Source organism: Antennarius striatus, chromosome 18 (assembly GCF_040054535.1).
Source record: "Antennarius striatus isolate MH-2024 chromosome 18, ASM4005453v1, whole genome shotgun sequence".
In the NCBI taxonomy this organism is placed as follows: Eukaryota; Metazoa; Chordata; class Actinopteri; order Lophiiformes; family Antennariidae; genus Antennarius; species Antennarius striatus.
Window position 1 is genome coordinate 1,300,707 of NC_090793.1, and position 18,500 is coordinate 1,319,206.

The window sequence follows — 18,500 nt, forward strand, 5'->3', positions numbered from 1 at the left end:
TAATGTTTATGATAAATGCATGATCATGATCAATAATTTCAAGGAGACCGTAATTACGTCAATTCTTATTTTAATCTTTATCAGTACTTACTGGTTTCAATGGTTAAACTCGTTCCAGTTCCAAAGATCACTTTATATCGACTACCAGTATTCACACAACATGAAGTTCCAGAACAAAAACCCATCACAACTTTGTTGATCTCTTTTTTTCCTGTTAGGTTTTTTAAAAACCTAACTTCAGCGTTTAGAGGCATAAAAATAAAACTTACAGTTTAGTTTTTTGAAATTTTGTCACATAAAGATAATATAAATTGAGGGTGATTTTTCTCCTTCCCTCAACAATTCATACATTTTCCTCCATTCTGTTGTTAATCTGAATATTACAAATAAAATGTATTTTAAAGACGCATCTCTGTAATGTATTTATTGATTAAAAGCTGACTTACTGGTTTCAATGGTTAAACTGGTTCCAGTTCCAAAAGTGAACTTTTGGTTTCCAGTATTCACACAACATGAAGCAGCAGGACAAAAAGTCAGGAGGATCAAATCGATCAGACGTAACTCAGAAAAAGGAAAGTCATCACTTATTTTCATTTCATTCTAGAAAAAGTTCTTTTACACATTTTTCCACATATGAACAAAGTTCTTGTGTTTTGGAGGTTTTAGGGTCATTGATTCATCGTTGATCTGATTAAATTGATCTGATTAAAGGTTCAAAAACAAGTCAGACTTCCAGACTTTGATGTCTGAAGAACCGCCCTGTAAAAAATAGGAAACGTGATAAAAAGCTGGAATAAACTCCAAAAATATCAAAACTGATGTTTCATCAATCGTCACATCAGTTGTGAGGATTTTCTTTTACTTTAATTTTAATTGTAGTTTTGCTCTCAATTTTCTCTCAATATATTTCAACCACTGCTTTTGGTGTCTTTTTCTTTTTTGTCGAACTCCTGGACCGAACATCATCTTTTCTGTGGATCCAGTCACACAACAAGAAACGCCTCGGTAAAAAAACCCGACAAACTCCAACATAAAAACACATTAAAACATTAAAACTAACCTGAAACCAATTTATTTGTTTTGGTCTTTGTATTCATATTCCTATTTTCTAATGTTTTTCACAACAAAATCTAAAGAAAAAAAAGTCAGTTTAAATTATTTGTGTTGCCTTGACAACCAGACGTCACCTTAAACACCATTGTGCAAAAAGTGATCGTTTTGTGACGTCGCAACTTTACTGCGTTAAAGATTCATTCTGATCACCGACCTGTCGACACGGTGAGTTTCGTTCCGCCGCCGAAGATCAGAGTGTTTCCAGTTGCATACACACCGCCACACACACCCATACAAAAACCCCACACACACACTCAACACTTAATGCAAGCGATTAATCATATATATAGATGTATATATATCGCTGTATGATATATATGTAAATATATATATAAAGCAAGTTATTGACCAAACTTATTTTTATCAAATTAAATACATAATATTTAGTCAAAAGTGTGATTTTAAGATGTTCTTTAGTCTCGATCAATCAACTAATTTATTTTTCAATTTAATCACCGATCTTTAAAATCTTCTTTTTTTTTTTAACTTTAATTTTGGCAAGAATGGGCTTCCTTAATTTTGACCATATCTCTCATTCTAAATCTATGTTTTTTTCTGTTTGATACCTTTTCAGATTAAAATGTAAACTGTGATAAAATGCCATGTTCTCATGTCCCAAATAATATCACATTATGATGAGGAATTGTGATGTTTTTTTGTTTCTATTGTCTTTTTTATTTATAACATTCATTTTTATTCTATATCTACCTCTTCCTGCCGTAAAATCAAAATTAAAATTCCACTCATCTCGTGAAAATTATTATTCTTACCAGCTTCGACTGTCAAACGAACTCCGCTGCCGAAATAAAGCCGGTTGGAGCCCTGGCTTGTCACACTGCAGCGAACGCCGTGACAAAAACCTCTGCACACACACGACGCCGCATTTAACGTGTTTCACGTGGAATTCTGAAGCTGATCTCAGTCTCGTTTGTGTTTATCCACTTAACCGATAAACTCTTCTTCATATAAATGTTTATTCTAACATACGGTGATATTTCACAGATTGCTTGCTGACTTGTTGTTGTGTCTCTTTTTGCTTACGTTTGTTTGATCTTGTTTTATTATAAATGCTAATTCTCATCCTATAAGTGTTCCTCATAGATATTTTCTTATTTTCGACTTTTTTTAAATTTTTTAAATTGTTATTTCTCTTTACAGATGTTGAGTCTCCAGCCTGCATGAGTTCAGGTGAATCACGAGTTACACCGAACTACAACAAACTTCTGTTGACATTTTTTACAGTGTGAACTAATGAAACCAGTTTTTATGGTCAAACTGATTCAGATGGTGAATTAAAGTTCAGTGAACTGACACTAACGACTCTAGAACGTTTTATTTCCACACAGCAACATATTAACACTCTGCTCGATTGGTTTTTATCCTTCAAAACTCACCTGACAGTTTTTGTCCGGTCTGTTTCTGGGTCCGTTTCATTTAAAGTCCACATGGACTCGATGAGTCGGTCCTTAAAGAAACTGAAGAATCCACCTCTGGAACCTGGACGTAAACAACCAAAGTTAGATGACAATCTAAAAAACTTTCCCTCCAAGATGCTGTTAACAGATGTTAAAAAATAAAATAATGTACATCCACCCATGAAATATGCAAAAGGAAAATATCCACAAAAACGTCCTTCAGATTTCAAATCCAGGAATTATCATAAGACTGACCTTAAATAAGAGTCGACTTCCATCACTGGGATGGACATGTTCCTCAGTGCTGATTGGTTAAAATGAGATAAACCCCTCCCCCTCCAAAAAGCACCTACATCGAATATCATTTCAAACTGGGTATAACGGAGTATTGTCTGCATAGCGGCGAATATTACAATCAATCGCTGATGGATGTCTCACTAGAAAATAGAAAATCTTTCAATTCAATAAAGAAAGCTCATCAATATCTGTATCTCTAATCTGATCAGATTGCTCTAATCCAATTGATCTGATCCTTTATTTTAGGACGTCAACGGTATAAAACCTACCTGGATTAAAAAGCTTTGGATGAGCTCTGGACACTTTGAGATAATAAACATTTTCAGATTCAGAAAGAAGTTTCCAGACAAACGACCAGAGGAATGGTGCCAACCGTGTCTCTGCAGAAGCCCTGGTTGCTCCCGGCGACGGGGTTCATGGATCCTTCGTCTTCTCATACAGAACCTACAGTTTCCATAAACAGGAGGGAAAGAGCAGAGCCGGCGAGACCCAAATACGAACCAACCTCAGACTAAAATAACCTCCCAGTGCAGGAAGTCCAAAGCACCAATGACAGCATTGATCTCTCGCTGCCCCCTCCTGGTGATACAAACACTTCCTGTTGCTCACATTAACAGAGCCAATCAGACGTGTTCCTACTTTACCGCATCAGAACCAGTCAGGTTGGGTTTGATGTTCTAAATCCCAGTAACATTAACTTCATGAAGCGACACCATTAGCTGAGAATCCCAAAATGCAACACGTGCTGCTTGTGTTTGTGTCAACCTGATTGGTTCAGATGGTTTGAATTTTTCATCTTCTAATGACCTTTGAGAATTTTCATCCTTGTTTTTGATCGAAACAAGGAGTAGAGACAGGAAGTACCATCTAATGAGGGCGGTACTTCCTGTCTCTACTCCTGGAAACGGGTCCGCGAAAGGCTCTAAACCTGTGACAGAATCAAGAACAGGACACAGACTTCGGGGAGAACACAGTTTACGTTTATTTAATGGATGATTCCTCCGGTTCTGATCGTCCACAGAAGACAGAAGCACAACAAGCCTCACAAGTCAAAGCTCAGTCCTGATGTTTCCGACCTGAAACCTCCTGAAACGTCTGACAGAGCGAAAACGTCATCCACAGATCCCACTTCACTGGGAACGTCATCCACAGATCCCACTTCAGTGGGAACGTCATCCACAGATCCCACTTCCGTAAGAACGTCATCCACAGATCCCACTTCAGTAAGAACGTCATCCACAGATCCCACTTCAGTAAGAACGTCATCCACAGATCCCACTTCAGTGGGAACGTCATCCACAGATCCCACTTCAGTGGGAACGTCATCCACAGATCCCACTTTAGTCGGTTCTCGGTCAAAACAAACGCAACCGAAACCGGAGACCCCGCTCGAAAAGGATCCACAAAAGTGGATCGGATTGCCCCCCACCCCCCCCGGCCAAAAATCACATTCGTTACTATTTCATCTTTATTATTTTTCAAATACATTTTATAAATGCAACATGAAAAGCACAATCACACGGAAAATAGACCCTTCTCTATGAAGTCTGCTTCAATAAAACCTCCAGCGGGAAAATAAAAACAAGCTTTTTTTTTTTACTCCCGCGGAGCCAAAACGATGAAGGTAGAAAACAACAGCTTCGTGCTGGTTTAAACTAGACAGGAAATTACAGTGCTGCAGTCCAAACTGTCCTAAACGTCCCCCCAAACACACAAAAAAGCCACCAGAACTCTCCCCGCCCCAGAACCTTTCCAGAACTCGAACTTCACCATTTCTGATTGTTTCACACCGAAGCCGCAAAACCAGACAAATGCTTTCCACCGCGAGTCGACACCTTTCAAACAAAACGCAGGGCAAAAAAAAAGCACAAAAGAGGAAATCGAGTCGTCTCTTCGCTCGTTTGTTGATGCTTTAGACAAAACAATGCGAGTCGATCAACGGATGATTAACGGGGTATAGATTTGACTGTCAATCGACGGGCTTTTTCCTTAACGTAACAAAAATCTGCAGCAGCAATAATCTTTTGATTATACTCTATTCATTGATACGATAAAATTGTCAAGAAACCTTTTCCCTACAAATAAAATTTCACACGACCGATCGCTGGCTGATAATTTGTGACGTTTGGTCATCAGATACGAGGGGAAAAAAGTAAAAAGCGTCCAGAAACGCTGCTTCTCGTCGATACATTTTGAGTCCTTGAGCTTTTCATCGACACATTGAGTCCTGCGCATTTCGTAACGTCTAGGTTGAAAAGGGGGCGTCGACTACGACTCAAAAAAAAGGCGGAGCTCTAAAGCTTCCTAAAACGTCCATCCGACAGTTCTGCGCTGGTTATCGAAGCAAAAGATAGCGGAAAACATTCCGGCTGAAGCCGACTAAACACGCGAACGCCCGTCTGTCCGCGGCCAAAAGTAACGGGACGGCGATCAGCTGCTCAAAAACGAGTAAAAAGGCAGAATGTGATCAACAAAAAAAACAAAACAGCTAATGCAGGTTAAGTATAGCGAGCAGGGTTATATATTTCAATTTTTTTTCTTAGTTAATAAAGAAATAGCAGGAAGAACAAATCGGAGTAGGAAGAGAACTCCGAAAATATTCAAGCAGAAAGCGAAACAGACAGATTCCCCCTCTGGGGGGGACGGGGTGAAGCTAAAACTGCTACCAACAAATCACAAAATACAGTTTTGTTTTTTCTTAAATATCTGCGTCTCGAAGCTAACAAGCTAACGCTAACACGATCCCCTAAGTGCGATTGGGTGTTGACGCTCTTAAGCCCCGCCCACACGTGGCGTTCGCCGACGCCCACTGGGCCTACCTGACATCCGGTTCTTCTGGCGCCAGGCGACGTTACGCACCTGGATCGCACAGCTGGGGGTGGGGTGGGGGTGTCCCGTCGTCGTCATGGCGACGCGGCCCGTTAAAGTCCAACTATGTCGATATATATCCACTTATATACTTATTATATAAGCTCCTTCATCCATCAACCCCCCAACGAAAGAGGGCCTTCCTCCTCCTCTTCAGTAATGAAAATGAATGTGAGATCAGAAAGTTTTGCCCCCCCCCCGGGAGTCTCACATGGACCCCCTGCCCCCCCTTTGAGTCCCATCACCACACTGTCCTCGCACTCTTTGAACCGATTGGATGCTCACAAGACACTCACGATAAAATGTGGCGTCTGTTGAGGTGGGGGGGGGGCATAGTGGTGTTGGTGGTGTTTTGGGTGGATGGATGGGGGGGGGGGTATGTTCCTCAATGATCAGATTCCCGTGGGTTGAAGGAACCCACGCACGGCACCGCGCCCTCCGGTCCAGGAGGCCGCTCCTCAACATCCGGTGGGGGTTGGCGTGGGGGGTGGGGGGTGGATGTTTCAGCCACGTCCTGAAGGAGGTGGGGTGTGGGGGGGGGGGGTCGCTCCGCCCTCCCTTGGCCTCCACCGTTTCTTCGCCCGGTTGAATTTCCCGTTGTAGTTGGAGCTTCGTCAAACTTCTGTCGGTGGTGGCGATGATGACATCACAAAAAAGCGCCGCCGGCGGCCCCCCGGTTGGTTCAGTGGGGGGGGTTCATGGCGCCGTGCCCCCGCTGCTGCTTCTGCTGCTGCTGCAGGAGGAGCTGCTCCAGCGCCGACTGGCCCGGCTGCATCATGGAGCTGGACCAGATGGACTGGGAGAAGAAGCCGGCGGGGGACGACGACTCCTCCATCGGAGACTCCTGATTGGTCCAGGAGCCGCCGGGCGCTCCAGATTGGTGCCAGCCGCCGTCCGAGGGGGCCGCCGTCGGCAGGTAGTCCAGCCCGAGGCCGCTGACCGCGCCTGGAACACAAGAACACGCCCATATGTTAGAATCTGGATGGGAGACATCTAGCCCCGCCCCCTCTAAGCCCCGCCCACGCCTCACCGGTTTTGTCGGCCTTCCAGCGATCCACCACCCGCCGGTCCCGGCTGTCTGGGGTTCCGATTGGCCCGAAGTTGGAGATGGGGAGGGATCCGTGGTTGTGAGTGGGCGGCGACGACGGCAGGCTGCTGGGATTGGACGAGTGAGGCGATTGGCTGGCCGGGGTGGAGTGATCTGCCAATCAGAACGCAGCTTTAGAGTTTGGTTCTGAATACAAAGCGTCGATATCTTCCACAGGTGTGGGACGTACCTGAGCTGGCGGGGAGGGAGGGGGACCAGGGGGTGCTTTTTTCAAAAAGGGAGTAGAGGGACGCCTCCTGGTGCATCATGGGAGCGTCGGGCTTGGAGGTGGGGGGCAGATTCTTGCCATAGGCCTGACTGAAGATGCTGTTCTGGTTGTACTCCTACAGGAAGAACATGACGGCTCAGAGACAAGCAGGAAGTGTCAAAGAAAAACCTGCAGCACCACCTGGTGGCTGAACCGCGTTACTGCAAACACAACTAACAACTTCTCTGAAAAACTTTTTCATTCAGAGTTTTTCAGGTCATCTTGAAACGTGATCGTTTGAGGTTCTAGATGATTTGATGCTGAGAGGAGGTGTAACGGCCTCTGGGGGGGGGGGGGGGGGTCTGACCTGCAGAGGGAAGCCCGACATGGGCGACAGGAGAGAAGATGATTGGCCGACGACCTCGGGGCCGCTCTCCATCCGATTCTGGTTCGGCAGCTGTGGAGACGAAGAACGAGAGAGCAGAATGAGGTCACGGCTTCGTTCAGACGCTGCTCAGCTGAGTCTTCATCGGTTCTGCACCAAATAACCAGAATCCATCGAGTCCGGCAGCCAGAACCCGACCTGAAGGGGCGTCGCCCGCGGAGACGGTTTGTCTGAGGCTGCAGGAATGATTCACACAACGACATCGTCTCTGACGTCTGATGGAATGTGTGAAGGAGACGTTAAAACGGACAGGTTTCTTTTTGGGGGCTAAATAAAGAGAACAACCTATAATAATAAGTAGAACCTGGAGATACGAGTTGAATCCGTTCTGTGGCTGAAGTCAAACATTTAAAATCACTTTAACATTTTAATCAGTTCCAGTCTTGAAAAAAAGACCCAAATCTCCTCTAATCATTAATGAAACATATTTCTATCAACCAATAGACACGCAGACTTTACCTGTGTATAATTAATTATATATAAGTTACATAAACAATGATCAAGAATGAAAAAAACCCCCCACAAGAACACACGAGCTACGAGCTCCACCAAAGAGAACGAGATACGGTCTCACTGATGTTGTATCCATCCGCCAACGCGTGGTAAAGAATGAGATACGGTCTCACTGATGTTGTATCCATCTGCCAACGCGTGGTAAAGAATGAGATACGGTCTCACTGATGTTGTATCCATCCGCCAACGCGTGGTAAAGAATGAGATACGGTCTCACTGATGTTGTATCCATCTGCCAACGCGTGGTAAAGAATGAGATACGGTCTCACCGATGTTGTATCCATCCGCCAACACGAAATCCGGTTTCACTGATGTATCCACCCGCCAACACGTGGGAAAGAATGAGATACTGTCTCATTGATGTTGTATCCATCCGCATACACGAGATCCGGTTTCACTGATGTAGCCACCCGCCAACACGTGGGAAAGAACGAGATACAGTCTCACTGATGTCGTATCCATCCGCCAACACGTGGTAAAGAATGAGATACGGTCTCACTGATGTTGTATCCATCCACCAACACAAGATCCGGTTTCACTGATGTATCCATCGCCAACACGTGGTAAAGAACGAGATACAATCCCACTGATGTTGTACCCATCCGCCAACACGAGGTAAAGAACGAGATCCGGTCTCACTGATGTCGTATCCATCCGCCAAAGCATGGTAAAGAACGAGATCCGGTCTCACTGATGTCGTATCCATCCGCCAAAGCATGGTAAAGAACGAGATCCGGTCTCACTGATGTCGTATCCATCCTCCAGCTAGCGGTGGTTTCCCAAAACACGACTCGTATCTTAAACAACTTTTCTATTGAGTTTCTCGTGTCTCCAGGTTTTACTTTCACATTAAAATCTTTCATTTTCTACTCTAAAAAAAAAATCCACAAATCTTGAAGCTCTTTGCTGAATGAAGCATTTCTAAAATGACTTGGAGATGATTTTTGAGTAGTTCCTTCATTATTATTAACGTTCTCAGTACAGACACAGCAGACTAAACTCTACTGGTGATGATGGAGGATGAAGGGACTACATGGGGGGGGTTGGAGGCAGAAGACAGGGCTACATACAAATATGTTTGGTCCGGTGCTAAGAGGGCCGGCCAAGGCCTGGAAGAAATCAGGAGGCTTAGTAAAGACCAGCTCCTCCTCCTCCAAATCTGCTAGAGTTTTTAAGAGGTCGGGGGGCAGAAGAGGCGAGCTCTTGTTGTCCTGGTGAGAGATGGAGCGACAAGAAAGGAGGGAGGGGGGGAACAAAAAATAGAAGAAGAGGAAGAAGAGGGAGGAAAGAAGGCAAGCCGATAAGACAGAGAAGAAGGAAAGGTCAAAGCTACAGAAGCTGCGATCAGTTCAACACATCACAGGAGCCAATCACGATCAAGTACCAGAGGAAGTCCCGCCCTCCACGTCGCTCAACTTCCTGGAGGAAAGAGAAAGATGGAGAAAAAGACAGAAAAGCAGAACAGAAACACTTCCTCACCTCAAATGGGGGTCCCCGGGTCCCGGCGGGGGGTTCCTGCTCGGGGCAGATCCCCCCCGGGGGGGGCCTCTTCATCCGGTCCGCCATCACGGCCAAGCCCTCCCCCATCATGTAGGACGGCTCCCAGTAGAAGTCGTCCATCTTGACGTTGGGGTACTTGATCTTCTTGTCGAGGGCGGGGGTCTGCAGCTGGTGCTCGTACAGCTTGAGGGGGTCCTGAGCCGCCATGTAGAACGCCTGCTGCTGCTGCTGGGGGGGCTGCTGGGGGGGCTTCATGGACATCTGTAAAGGGGACAGCTTCTGCAGAGCAGCCTGGGCCTGGTTCCACATCTGAGCCGGCTGGTCCTGGACCTGCATGAACTGCTGGGGAGGGACGACATCAGTCACCTGGTGGGTTTTACCGCCCTGGGTTTTACCCAACAGGACCTGCAGCGGTCGATCCCTTTTGAGACCTCGCAGTTTCACGTTTTATGATTGCAATTTTTCTTTTTTCTTTTTTCTCTTAAAGGGTTGTAACAATAATTAGACCCTCAGGATGGACTCTGCTTTAGCGTTAGCTTTAGCTTGTGGTCAATGCCTGCAGGAACAAATACATGATGCTAGATACAAACATGATCCACACAGAATAATAATAACAGCAATAACAATAATAATAATAAACTAGTAAAGACAATAACAGTAATAATAATAGTAATAATAATAAAAAATAATAACCATGATAATAATAGTAAGGATAATAGTAATAGTAACAATAATAATAATCATTATGATAACAGTAGTAATGATAGTAATAATAATAAACTAGTAATAATAATACAGTAATAAATTAATAACAATAAAATAATAATAGTAATGACGATAATAACAGTAGTAATGACAATAATAGTAATAACAATAATAATAATAGTAGTAATGATAATAATAGTAATGATAATAAAAATAAAAATAAATTAAAAATAATAATAATAATAATAATAATAATAATAATAATCCTGGACTGATTTTACTACTAAGGTTTGAACTCAGTGTATTACCGTGTAGTGATGGGTTTGACAGCTTTAACCCCCCCCCCCCACACACACACACACACACACACACACACACAGACCTGCTGCAGCCCCGGGTGGTGCGGTGGACTCTTCCCCATGGTGACCTGCTGGACCGGTTTGGTGGGAGACTGCTGCTGCTGACTCATTGCCTGAACCTGCAGCTGGACTGACTGCTGCAAAGCCTGCTGGGAAGGTGGCTGGTTCTGTGGCTGCTGCCCCTGAGGGGGGCCCTGGTTCATGGGTCCCGGGCCCTGGCCAGAGGACCCGGGCCCCTGACCTGGACAGGGGCCGGAGGGTCTCTGCTGACTGTAGGGAATGTGGGACGGTTTCCCGGCCTGGGCGCCGGCCTGCGTGTGGACGCCCTGCTGGAGGAAGGGGCCGGGAACGGACACCCCCGGGGAGAAGGTGAAGCCCTGGAGGCCCGGGAAGGCCACGGCGGGGGGGATGACGTAGGCCGACGGGGGGAAGCCTGCAGAAGAAACAAAAAAAACAGAATTCTGACTTATTTCCTGTAAAACCAGCGTCGCTGACTCATCGATCGACTCATCGGCGGTGTCGGCGTGTTTACCGGGCCTGCTGGGTAACGGCGGGAACGCGCCGTGGTGATGGATGGGAATGAACTGGGAGGAGCAGTTGGTTTGGGTCTGAGTGACGGGACTCTTCTTGGCTTCGGACACCGGAGTCTTCCTCAGCTCGCTCTGCGCCTTCACCTGAAAAAGTCCGACGGACGACTCGTGAAAACGCCGAAACGACCGCTGCGTCACACGAGAGGTCACATGATCGCACCTGTTTCAAAGCGTCGGCGGTTTTGTCGTGGCAGACTTTCTTCAGCTCGCTCTTCCTCTTCCCGTCCCTCTTCAGCTCTGCTTTCCCAGGAACGCCGTTGCCTTTGTTGAAGTCTCGCCGCTCCTTGCCGCCGTCCTTCAGGAGGTGGTTCCGCGTTGCGTCGCGGCTCGGCTCCCGCGGTTTGATGTTCTCCTTGGCGGTGGTGAAGGGTCGCTCGCCGCCGACGCCGTCGGGCCAGGAGCTCTGCGTCTTCTCCGCCAGCAGCACCGACTTCAGCCCCGGGTATCCGCCCACGTTGGGCGTCTGCTCGCCGTTGGATGACTCCTGCAGCACCGGCGCCTCCTTCTCCTGCGGCTCCTCGATGTCTCGCTCCGGAATGTCGGTGATGAAGACGAGGAGGCCGTCTTCGCTCGCTCTGCACTGGATCAACCTGCAGGGACAACAAGAAGGCGATGAACGGCTGCAGCCGCGCGCTCACGGAACGCCTCCGACCCGACGTGCGACCGCTCACCCCGGCTGGTTGTCGGCCACCCATTTGCCCAGACTGATGAGTCTCTGGTGGCGTGTGTGGACCGGCAGCCCGTCCCTGTCCACCAGGATTCCCTGATGGCCCTTGGTGAAGTCCAAGGACCTGAAAGAGACAAAAAAACAATCCCTTCAGCGTCCCGTCAGGACTGAACGTCCATCATTCTGCTGAGCGTTGAGTATCGGTACCTGAGAGCCGGCCGGAGAGCCAAGAAACCCTGTAGCTCAAACTCCTCGGGCAGCGGCGTCGCTGAAGAGGACAAACAAACAAACAAAACAAAGTTAAAACAGTTGTAAACACCTCTCACACACACACACACACACACACACACACACACCGATCAGAACCCACGTGAACCTCCTGTGTCTCACCTGAGGAACACGTGACGTCGTCCTCCTTGGGCTGGAAGCTGTTGAGGATGGAGACCAGCCAGGGCCAGATGCTGACAGACAGGAAGAGAAGCTCAACAGGTGGGCGGGGCTTAATCAACAACACACATCTGGGCGGCGGCTGTGAGCGGAGAAGACTTACTACTGCCGCTTGTCGACGGCAGCCTCCAGGAAGATGCTGGGCCTCAGCTTGAGCCAGTCCAGAGAAACCTTGATGGCGGGCAGCGGACACTCGCCCATGATCTCCTCCCCGCGGTTCTTGTTGAGCAGCGCGCGGCTGAACATCACGCCCAGGAAGGACACTGAGGGGACAGGAAGTGGAAGATGAGCAACCAGCCAATCATCAGCCGGCTGACGCCTCATTTGGAATCAGTTTCAGATGTGATTCCAAACGTCGGGCGTCGATACGACCACAAGAGGGCAGCGAAGAGTGACAGGAAAGATGATGATGATGATGGTGGTGGTAACGGTTCTCACTGAAGAGTCCGAGCTGCTGGAACCAGACGATCTGCTGCTCGCCGCTGTAGCTCTGCTCCCCGTCCGCCGTCAGGTCTCTGAGGTGATGAAGCTCAAACAGGTTGATGATGGTAATGTGGACGAGCTGCTGGGAGCTGAAGGCTTTCTGCAAGATCAGCCTCTGCACACACACACACACACACACACACACACACACAGATTACAATGTTAAAACACTTTCAAATCAAAGGCAGCCGTGAACGAGCGACTAATCTGTGGTTTCGTTCTACCTGAAACTGCTCCTCCAGTTTCTCCCTCAGCGTGTCCAGTTTGTCCAGACTCTTGCTCAGGTAGACGTGACCGTGAAACTTGATGAAGGCCCTGATAAAATCCGACACGCTCCACTTGGTTTTCACCTCATCTCGGCTGCATAAACACAAGGATGTGTTTTAAGCAAAACGTAGAAACACCGGACTCACAGTTTTGTTCTTTAAATGAACATTTTGTGTGGATTTTATCCTCTTTTCTCTGATTGGCCCACACGAACCTCTCCAGAGCCTTGGACAGCGCCTTCTGCAGGTTGGTGGAGGCTGCTGGGAAGGGGAACTTGACCGCGATGCTGCGGCAGTAGTAGAAGATGGTGGTGAGGTGATCTCCTTTAGAAGACGCCAGGATGGCCAACTGGTTGTACGGCTGACCTGCAAAGGGACGCAGAGGAAACTCACACCTCCTACGTGAAAAAACTACAATTATGGCCGCCGGAGAAAACCGGTTCTGATTGGATTTGAGGGGATGAAACGTTTCCTTTTGTTTGAGTCCCACTCACCGTTTGACGGGACCAGCTGAGCCGCGTGTCGGTAGTACGACTCCGCCTGGCTGGTCTGGTTACGGTAACGCGCTGAAAGACAGAAACAGCGGGGTGAGTCTCGCACACGTGATGCCTGAGGACCCCCCCAGCGGAGCCGCCGTGACTCACCTATGTCCCCCAGGTGGACGAGGCAGTGCTGGCAGATGTAGGAGCAGGAGCTGGGCTGCGGCGTGACGATGGCGCCGCCACCGATCTGCTTATTGCTGATGATGCCGAGTTGAGACGACTTGACCCGACAGGGCAGGTCCACGTTGAACACGGTGCACAACTCCTGCAGCAGCTGGAGAGCAAAGGGTCACACCGGGGGTCACGCTTCGGGGTTATTTCAGTCACTTCCTGTTCCGTTCTGCATTTTGTCTCAGAGGGGGGATCGATACCGCGACGGAACAGATCGATACTGTGGGTTCTAGCTGTGTTCTACACCCAGACAGATTATACCTGGAATATGAGAATGAGCTGCTCTCTCCTGCAGGTCGAGACAAACCAGAACAGCTCCGTTTTCTGTCACGACCACGTACAGTATTTCCCACGTCTATTTAGTTTATTTGACCCTTGACCCTCCTTTCAACAAAGTTCAGAGGACACAGCTGCGGCGGTGTGAGCATATTTGGGACAAATATTTAAACCAGTTCCACCAAGAAAGGTAAAGAAAGCAGAATTGTGGATTATACGTCAATGTAAACGGTACCTGTGTGTAGAAACCGCTAGCTGCCTCCAGAAACAGCGACAGGTTGGCCTGGACGTCGCTGCGGTTGGGGTTGGCCCGGTTCTTGGCCTGGCTCTGCAGCGTGGTGATCTGGTTCTTAAACGCATGATTCCACCTGGGAAAAAAAAACAAGACCCACACGTCTTGACGTCAAACACCGACGCCGCACGGATCCGTTAATGGTTTGGTTTTCAGGTGGAGGAAGCTTACAGGTCCTGCTCCACTTTCTTGTCCAGAGCATATTCCAGGTCCGTCACCAGCATCTTCTGGTACAGGTCCTGCAGCGCCTGTCGAGACGTCCACACCTCTGCTGCGCCCAGCTTCGAATCTGAAGAGGGAAAGTAGACGCCTGAGCAACCAAACCGGTTTGAAAAACATCTGAGGAGCGCCGCCAAGCCCCGCCCATCACGCACCACTAACAGGAACACAAACAACAACAACAACAGCGATCCACAAAGCTGCCAGTGTGTTGATGAGGATCCAGGCAGAAAAAGTTGAGTTTATGTGACATTAACGTTCTGACTGATTTGTCTGTAGTCTGCCTCTTCAGGATTTAACCAGAGCCAAACACAAATGACTCCAGAAATAGTACCTGAATACTCGATTACTGAAATACCTGATATCCTGCAGCTCTAATGAGACGATACACGGAACAAATCTGCTTTATCAGCTCCAAACTGACGACATAGAATTAATTGTTCAGTATCCGTTCTCACACACACGACGCTCACACTTGTTTCAATTTTTTTTTTTGTATAAAATCTCTGGCTGCTGTTACACAGAGATCAGGCAGCAGCGATGCCTTTGTTGGTTTACTCTGAACTAATCGAGCGTCAGAGCGCCGTCCAGCGCGTCGTGCTTTCACACACAGCAGTACGCAGTGTGACATCTGGCTATTAAATGACAGCAGCGACAGTCGTATTGTGTCTCAGTTGACACATGATTCAGCCGGGCTTTTGTTTTTATTAGCAGTACAGTGCGAATAGAAAAAAAATCACATGTAATCTGATGTCATATCAGTTTCAGTTTAATACCTTGCGTCCGATTCCTGCTGATGGACGAGCAGCTTGAACAGAAACGGGATTTTCTGTTGTAGTTTAAAGTCTACGCTTTATCAGCAACGATGCACAAAATGAAATATGGAAATTACTGAGGTGCGAGGCTGCAAATGTTATAATAAAGCAGCGCAAGAAGTAAGCGTGTGTCTCACTATTTCTTTCGTTTTGATGATCAACGTGATGCTTTTCATCATGTAAAGAACAACTCAACACTGATCACAAACATCAACAGTTTAGAACAACAGATCAGATCTGAGAGGAGGAATGGAAGCAGGGAATGTCTCCACGTGTGAACGACACAGCAGCCTGTTGAATGTAGGTGGTCGTGGGTGCTTGTAGGTATGTAATGTGTGATCTGATGGCGCTGACCTACCTGTCATGTCAGCCTTCAGGGCCTCTGCCTGTCTGCTCGGATGTAAACAGAGAGGAGGAGGTTAGATTGCTCCACCTGAGACATAAACACACAGCAACATGCTAACAACAGGAGCTCCTGTCCACACAGAAACCGGAACCTGACGGTGACGCCACCGTGAATGGAAACCACTTCATCAATACATTTAACAGCAGGTCTCAGGTGTCAAGAAGACAACAGAGATCACCTCGTGTCAACCATCCTCAGGATCCACAGGACGACCAATGACTCGGCTAACGCTACAAACAACCCGTCAGCTAGCTAACAACAGCTACCAGCCATGTTTGTGTCACCTTGTCGATGAGCTTACGTTACTACTTTTAACTTAAACCACTAACCAGGTGTGAAATAAAAATTAAAAAGAAGCCACACCACACTGAACATGGAGCAGCGTCGGCTCGCTTCTGCTAACCTGACATACGCAGAAAGACGCCAGTAAGCTAATGCTAACTAGCAACAACACAGAGCAGCGCGTCTTTCTGTGGCGGGTAAACAACAAATCTAAGTAATAGTGACAGAAAACATTAAATACACTCATGTGTGTAAGAGAATTCAACAACAACGTCCAATTTATGACTAGCATCGGCTGTTTGTTGATATGAGTAGCTAGCTAGCGCTAACGTAGTAAGGGGGTGGTCCCCCAAGTCAGCTAGCTTTAGCATTAGCTGCCTAACAAAACAATCCACCTGTTGGTTTGAAATAACGGGGACTAACAGCTCCGGTAACGTCGGCTGGACGGCCGGGTGATACCGGAGCGACCCTACCGTAGATACTGTGCGCAGAGGTTCATACTGCCGTATCGCCAGTCGGTCAGACAACGACTGGTCCAGAAGCTAGCGCTCCTTCCGGCGCCATATTGTTACTGTCTGAGAGAGGGCCCGGAGTGGGAGGAGTTGAAGAACAGGCGGGGGGAGAGGGGAGAGGGGGGAGTGGGCGGAGCCGGAAGTACAAGAAGAAGAAAGCGTAAAAGAGAAGAAAGAAGAAGAAGAAAATTTGTTTTTGCTTTTTAAAAAAAATCATAATTATTTAATATAAATTTTTAAAAATCATTTAGAAAAACACTTCAGTCAAAATCTTTGTTGTGTTATTAAAAAACAAACGTATTTTTAAAAAAAACATTAAATAAATAAATAAAATAAAATACTTGAGTTAAAATCTGTGTTGTGTCGTTGACAAATAAAAGCATTCTTAATAAGTCATTAAAACACAATATAATTGAGTGTAAAAGGTCTCTTATCATGGAGACGACAATGTAACCAAAACATTTGTAAACCACACAAAGCAGAGTTCAGTGGTTCTCTATTTGTTAGAGTCTATTTCATATTTACCAATTATAATGTTAAATCGATACTTTGTACATATATGAATCAAGCTTCTGGGATCATAGGAAACGTAGGAATTTAAAATATAAACAAATTTGTTCCTAGTCTGTTCAATCATTACCTTTAATCACTAAATATGTTGTGTAATGTGTAATATTTAATTTGACACTGTAGTTTCAGCTACATTCATTCATTCATTCATTCATTTTATTTTCTATAGCTTGTTCCGTCTTTGGCGGTTCGCGGGGGTTGCTCGAGCCTGTCCCAGCTGACTTGTGGGCAAAGATGCGGGGGACACTCCGAGTACGACGCCAGAGCCCTGCGGAGCCACATGGTAAATAAACATCCACTCACACACATTCACACCAATGGGCAATGTGGAACGATCAATTCACCTCAGGGTCTGTTTTTGGAGGTTAGAGGAAACTGAAGAACCCAAAGAGAACAATATCTATGAACATATATCTAACATCTATGATATCAGTACAGACAGACAGGCGCGTGAGTGTATCCCATCAGGCAAATGGGAATCAAACCTTTCAATTTCTACTGATGCCAATTTCTGGACCCAAGTCTGGAAACGGTTTTTGGTGTTTTTGGTCTCGTGATCGATGTAACAACCTAGAAAGACTGACCTAATCTCCTTTGATCTCACTTTGTGCTCTGATCTGTGGCTCTTTGTTAAGTCATATAATCTGGGCTTTAATCTGCAGCCTTTGTTAGCACTAACACCCGTTAATGTTTATTCTAAATGCTATTTTGCATTTTATTTGTATATATAATGTGTGTATACATACATACACATACCTGTATGTGTGCATACACTTTTATACGATGCTTTAATCTGAAAAAAGATATTTGGAACGCTATGAAAGTTTGATTTAACCAATGAAACTCAGTAGATTTCACACTAAAAACCTGAGAAAGTTGTTTGAATCTCTTAAACATTTCGTAATTCCGTCCCTTATCCTGCTCAGATCACATTCTGTCTCCCATCTTCATTTTTAGCCGTCCTCATCTCTTTTTTTCCTCTAATTTGTCCAGTTTCTTGACTTTTCTTGCTCTTCCATTGCTTCATTCTCTATTATTTCCCTTTCTTTTTCTTTACTACTCCACCTCTCACCCACTTTTTCACTTCTCCATCATTCTCCTCTCCTTCGCTCCTCCTTCATGCTAAACTCTTTTGATCTTATTCCAGTCAGCATCATTAATTTCTGAGTCCTATGAATCGTTTCTGATCAATAAAACAAATCGGATCAAAATATGTTACGTGTAGTTCATTATGGGCTGTAAATTGATTGTCTTCCAACCAGAACCTCAAGCTGAAAATATTATAGAGCTCCGGTGAGATGATCCTATTGCTGGACATGAATGGACTTCCTTTAAATTCCCACATTTTCTCAACTATGATTTGATATACACATATCTTCTTCTTTTCCTTGATATAAATAAAATTGACAAAAACGAAAAATTTAAAAAATAAAATTATAAAAATTATAAACT

General features: G+C 46.1%; 1 protein-coding gene across 4 annotated transcripts; it reads right to left on the reverse strand.

Annotated features, from left to right (window-relative positions):
- Positions 1-3,783: 3,783 nt before the first annotated feature.
- On the reverse strand, positions 3,784-16,551 carry smg7 (SMG7 nonsense mediated mRNA decay factor). 4 transcript variants are annotated; one of them, XM_068340356.1, is made up of 21 exons: positions 16,440-16,551; positions 15,637-15,668; positions 14,416-14,533; positions 14,188-14,320; positions 13,608-13,779; positions 13,458-13,529; positions 13,179-13,329; positions 12,922-13,057; positions 12,653-12,812; positions 12,318-12,477; positions 12,158-12,228; positions 11,975-12,035; positions 11,772-11,891; positions 11,261-11,690; positions 11,043-11,184; positions 10,534-10,943; positions 9,426-9,785; positions 7,356-7,445; positions 6,971-7,124; positions 6,724-6,894; positions 3,784-6,638 (listed from the first exon to the last, which is right to left on the reverse strand). In XM_068340356.1, the coding sequence occupies exons 1-21, from the start codon at positions 16,463-16,465 to the stop codon at positions 6,376-6,378; spliced, it is 3,432 nt and encodes a 1,143-aa protein (XP_068196457.1). In that variant the 5' UTR covers positions 16,466-16,551; the 3' UTR covers positions 3,784-6,375. The 4 variants fall into 4 exon arrangements, with proteins under 4 accessions (XP_068196457.1, XP_068196456.1, XP_068196458.1 ...); XM_068340355.1 differs by having other exon boundaries at positions 9,426-9,788; XM_068340357.1 differs by lacking the exons at positions 3,784-6,638; positions 6,724-6,894; positions 6,971-7,124; positions 7,356-7,445 and adding an exon at positions 7,947-9,157 and having other exon boundaries at positions 9,426-9,788.
- Positions 16,552-18,500: the final 1,949 nt, after the last annotated feature.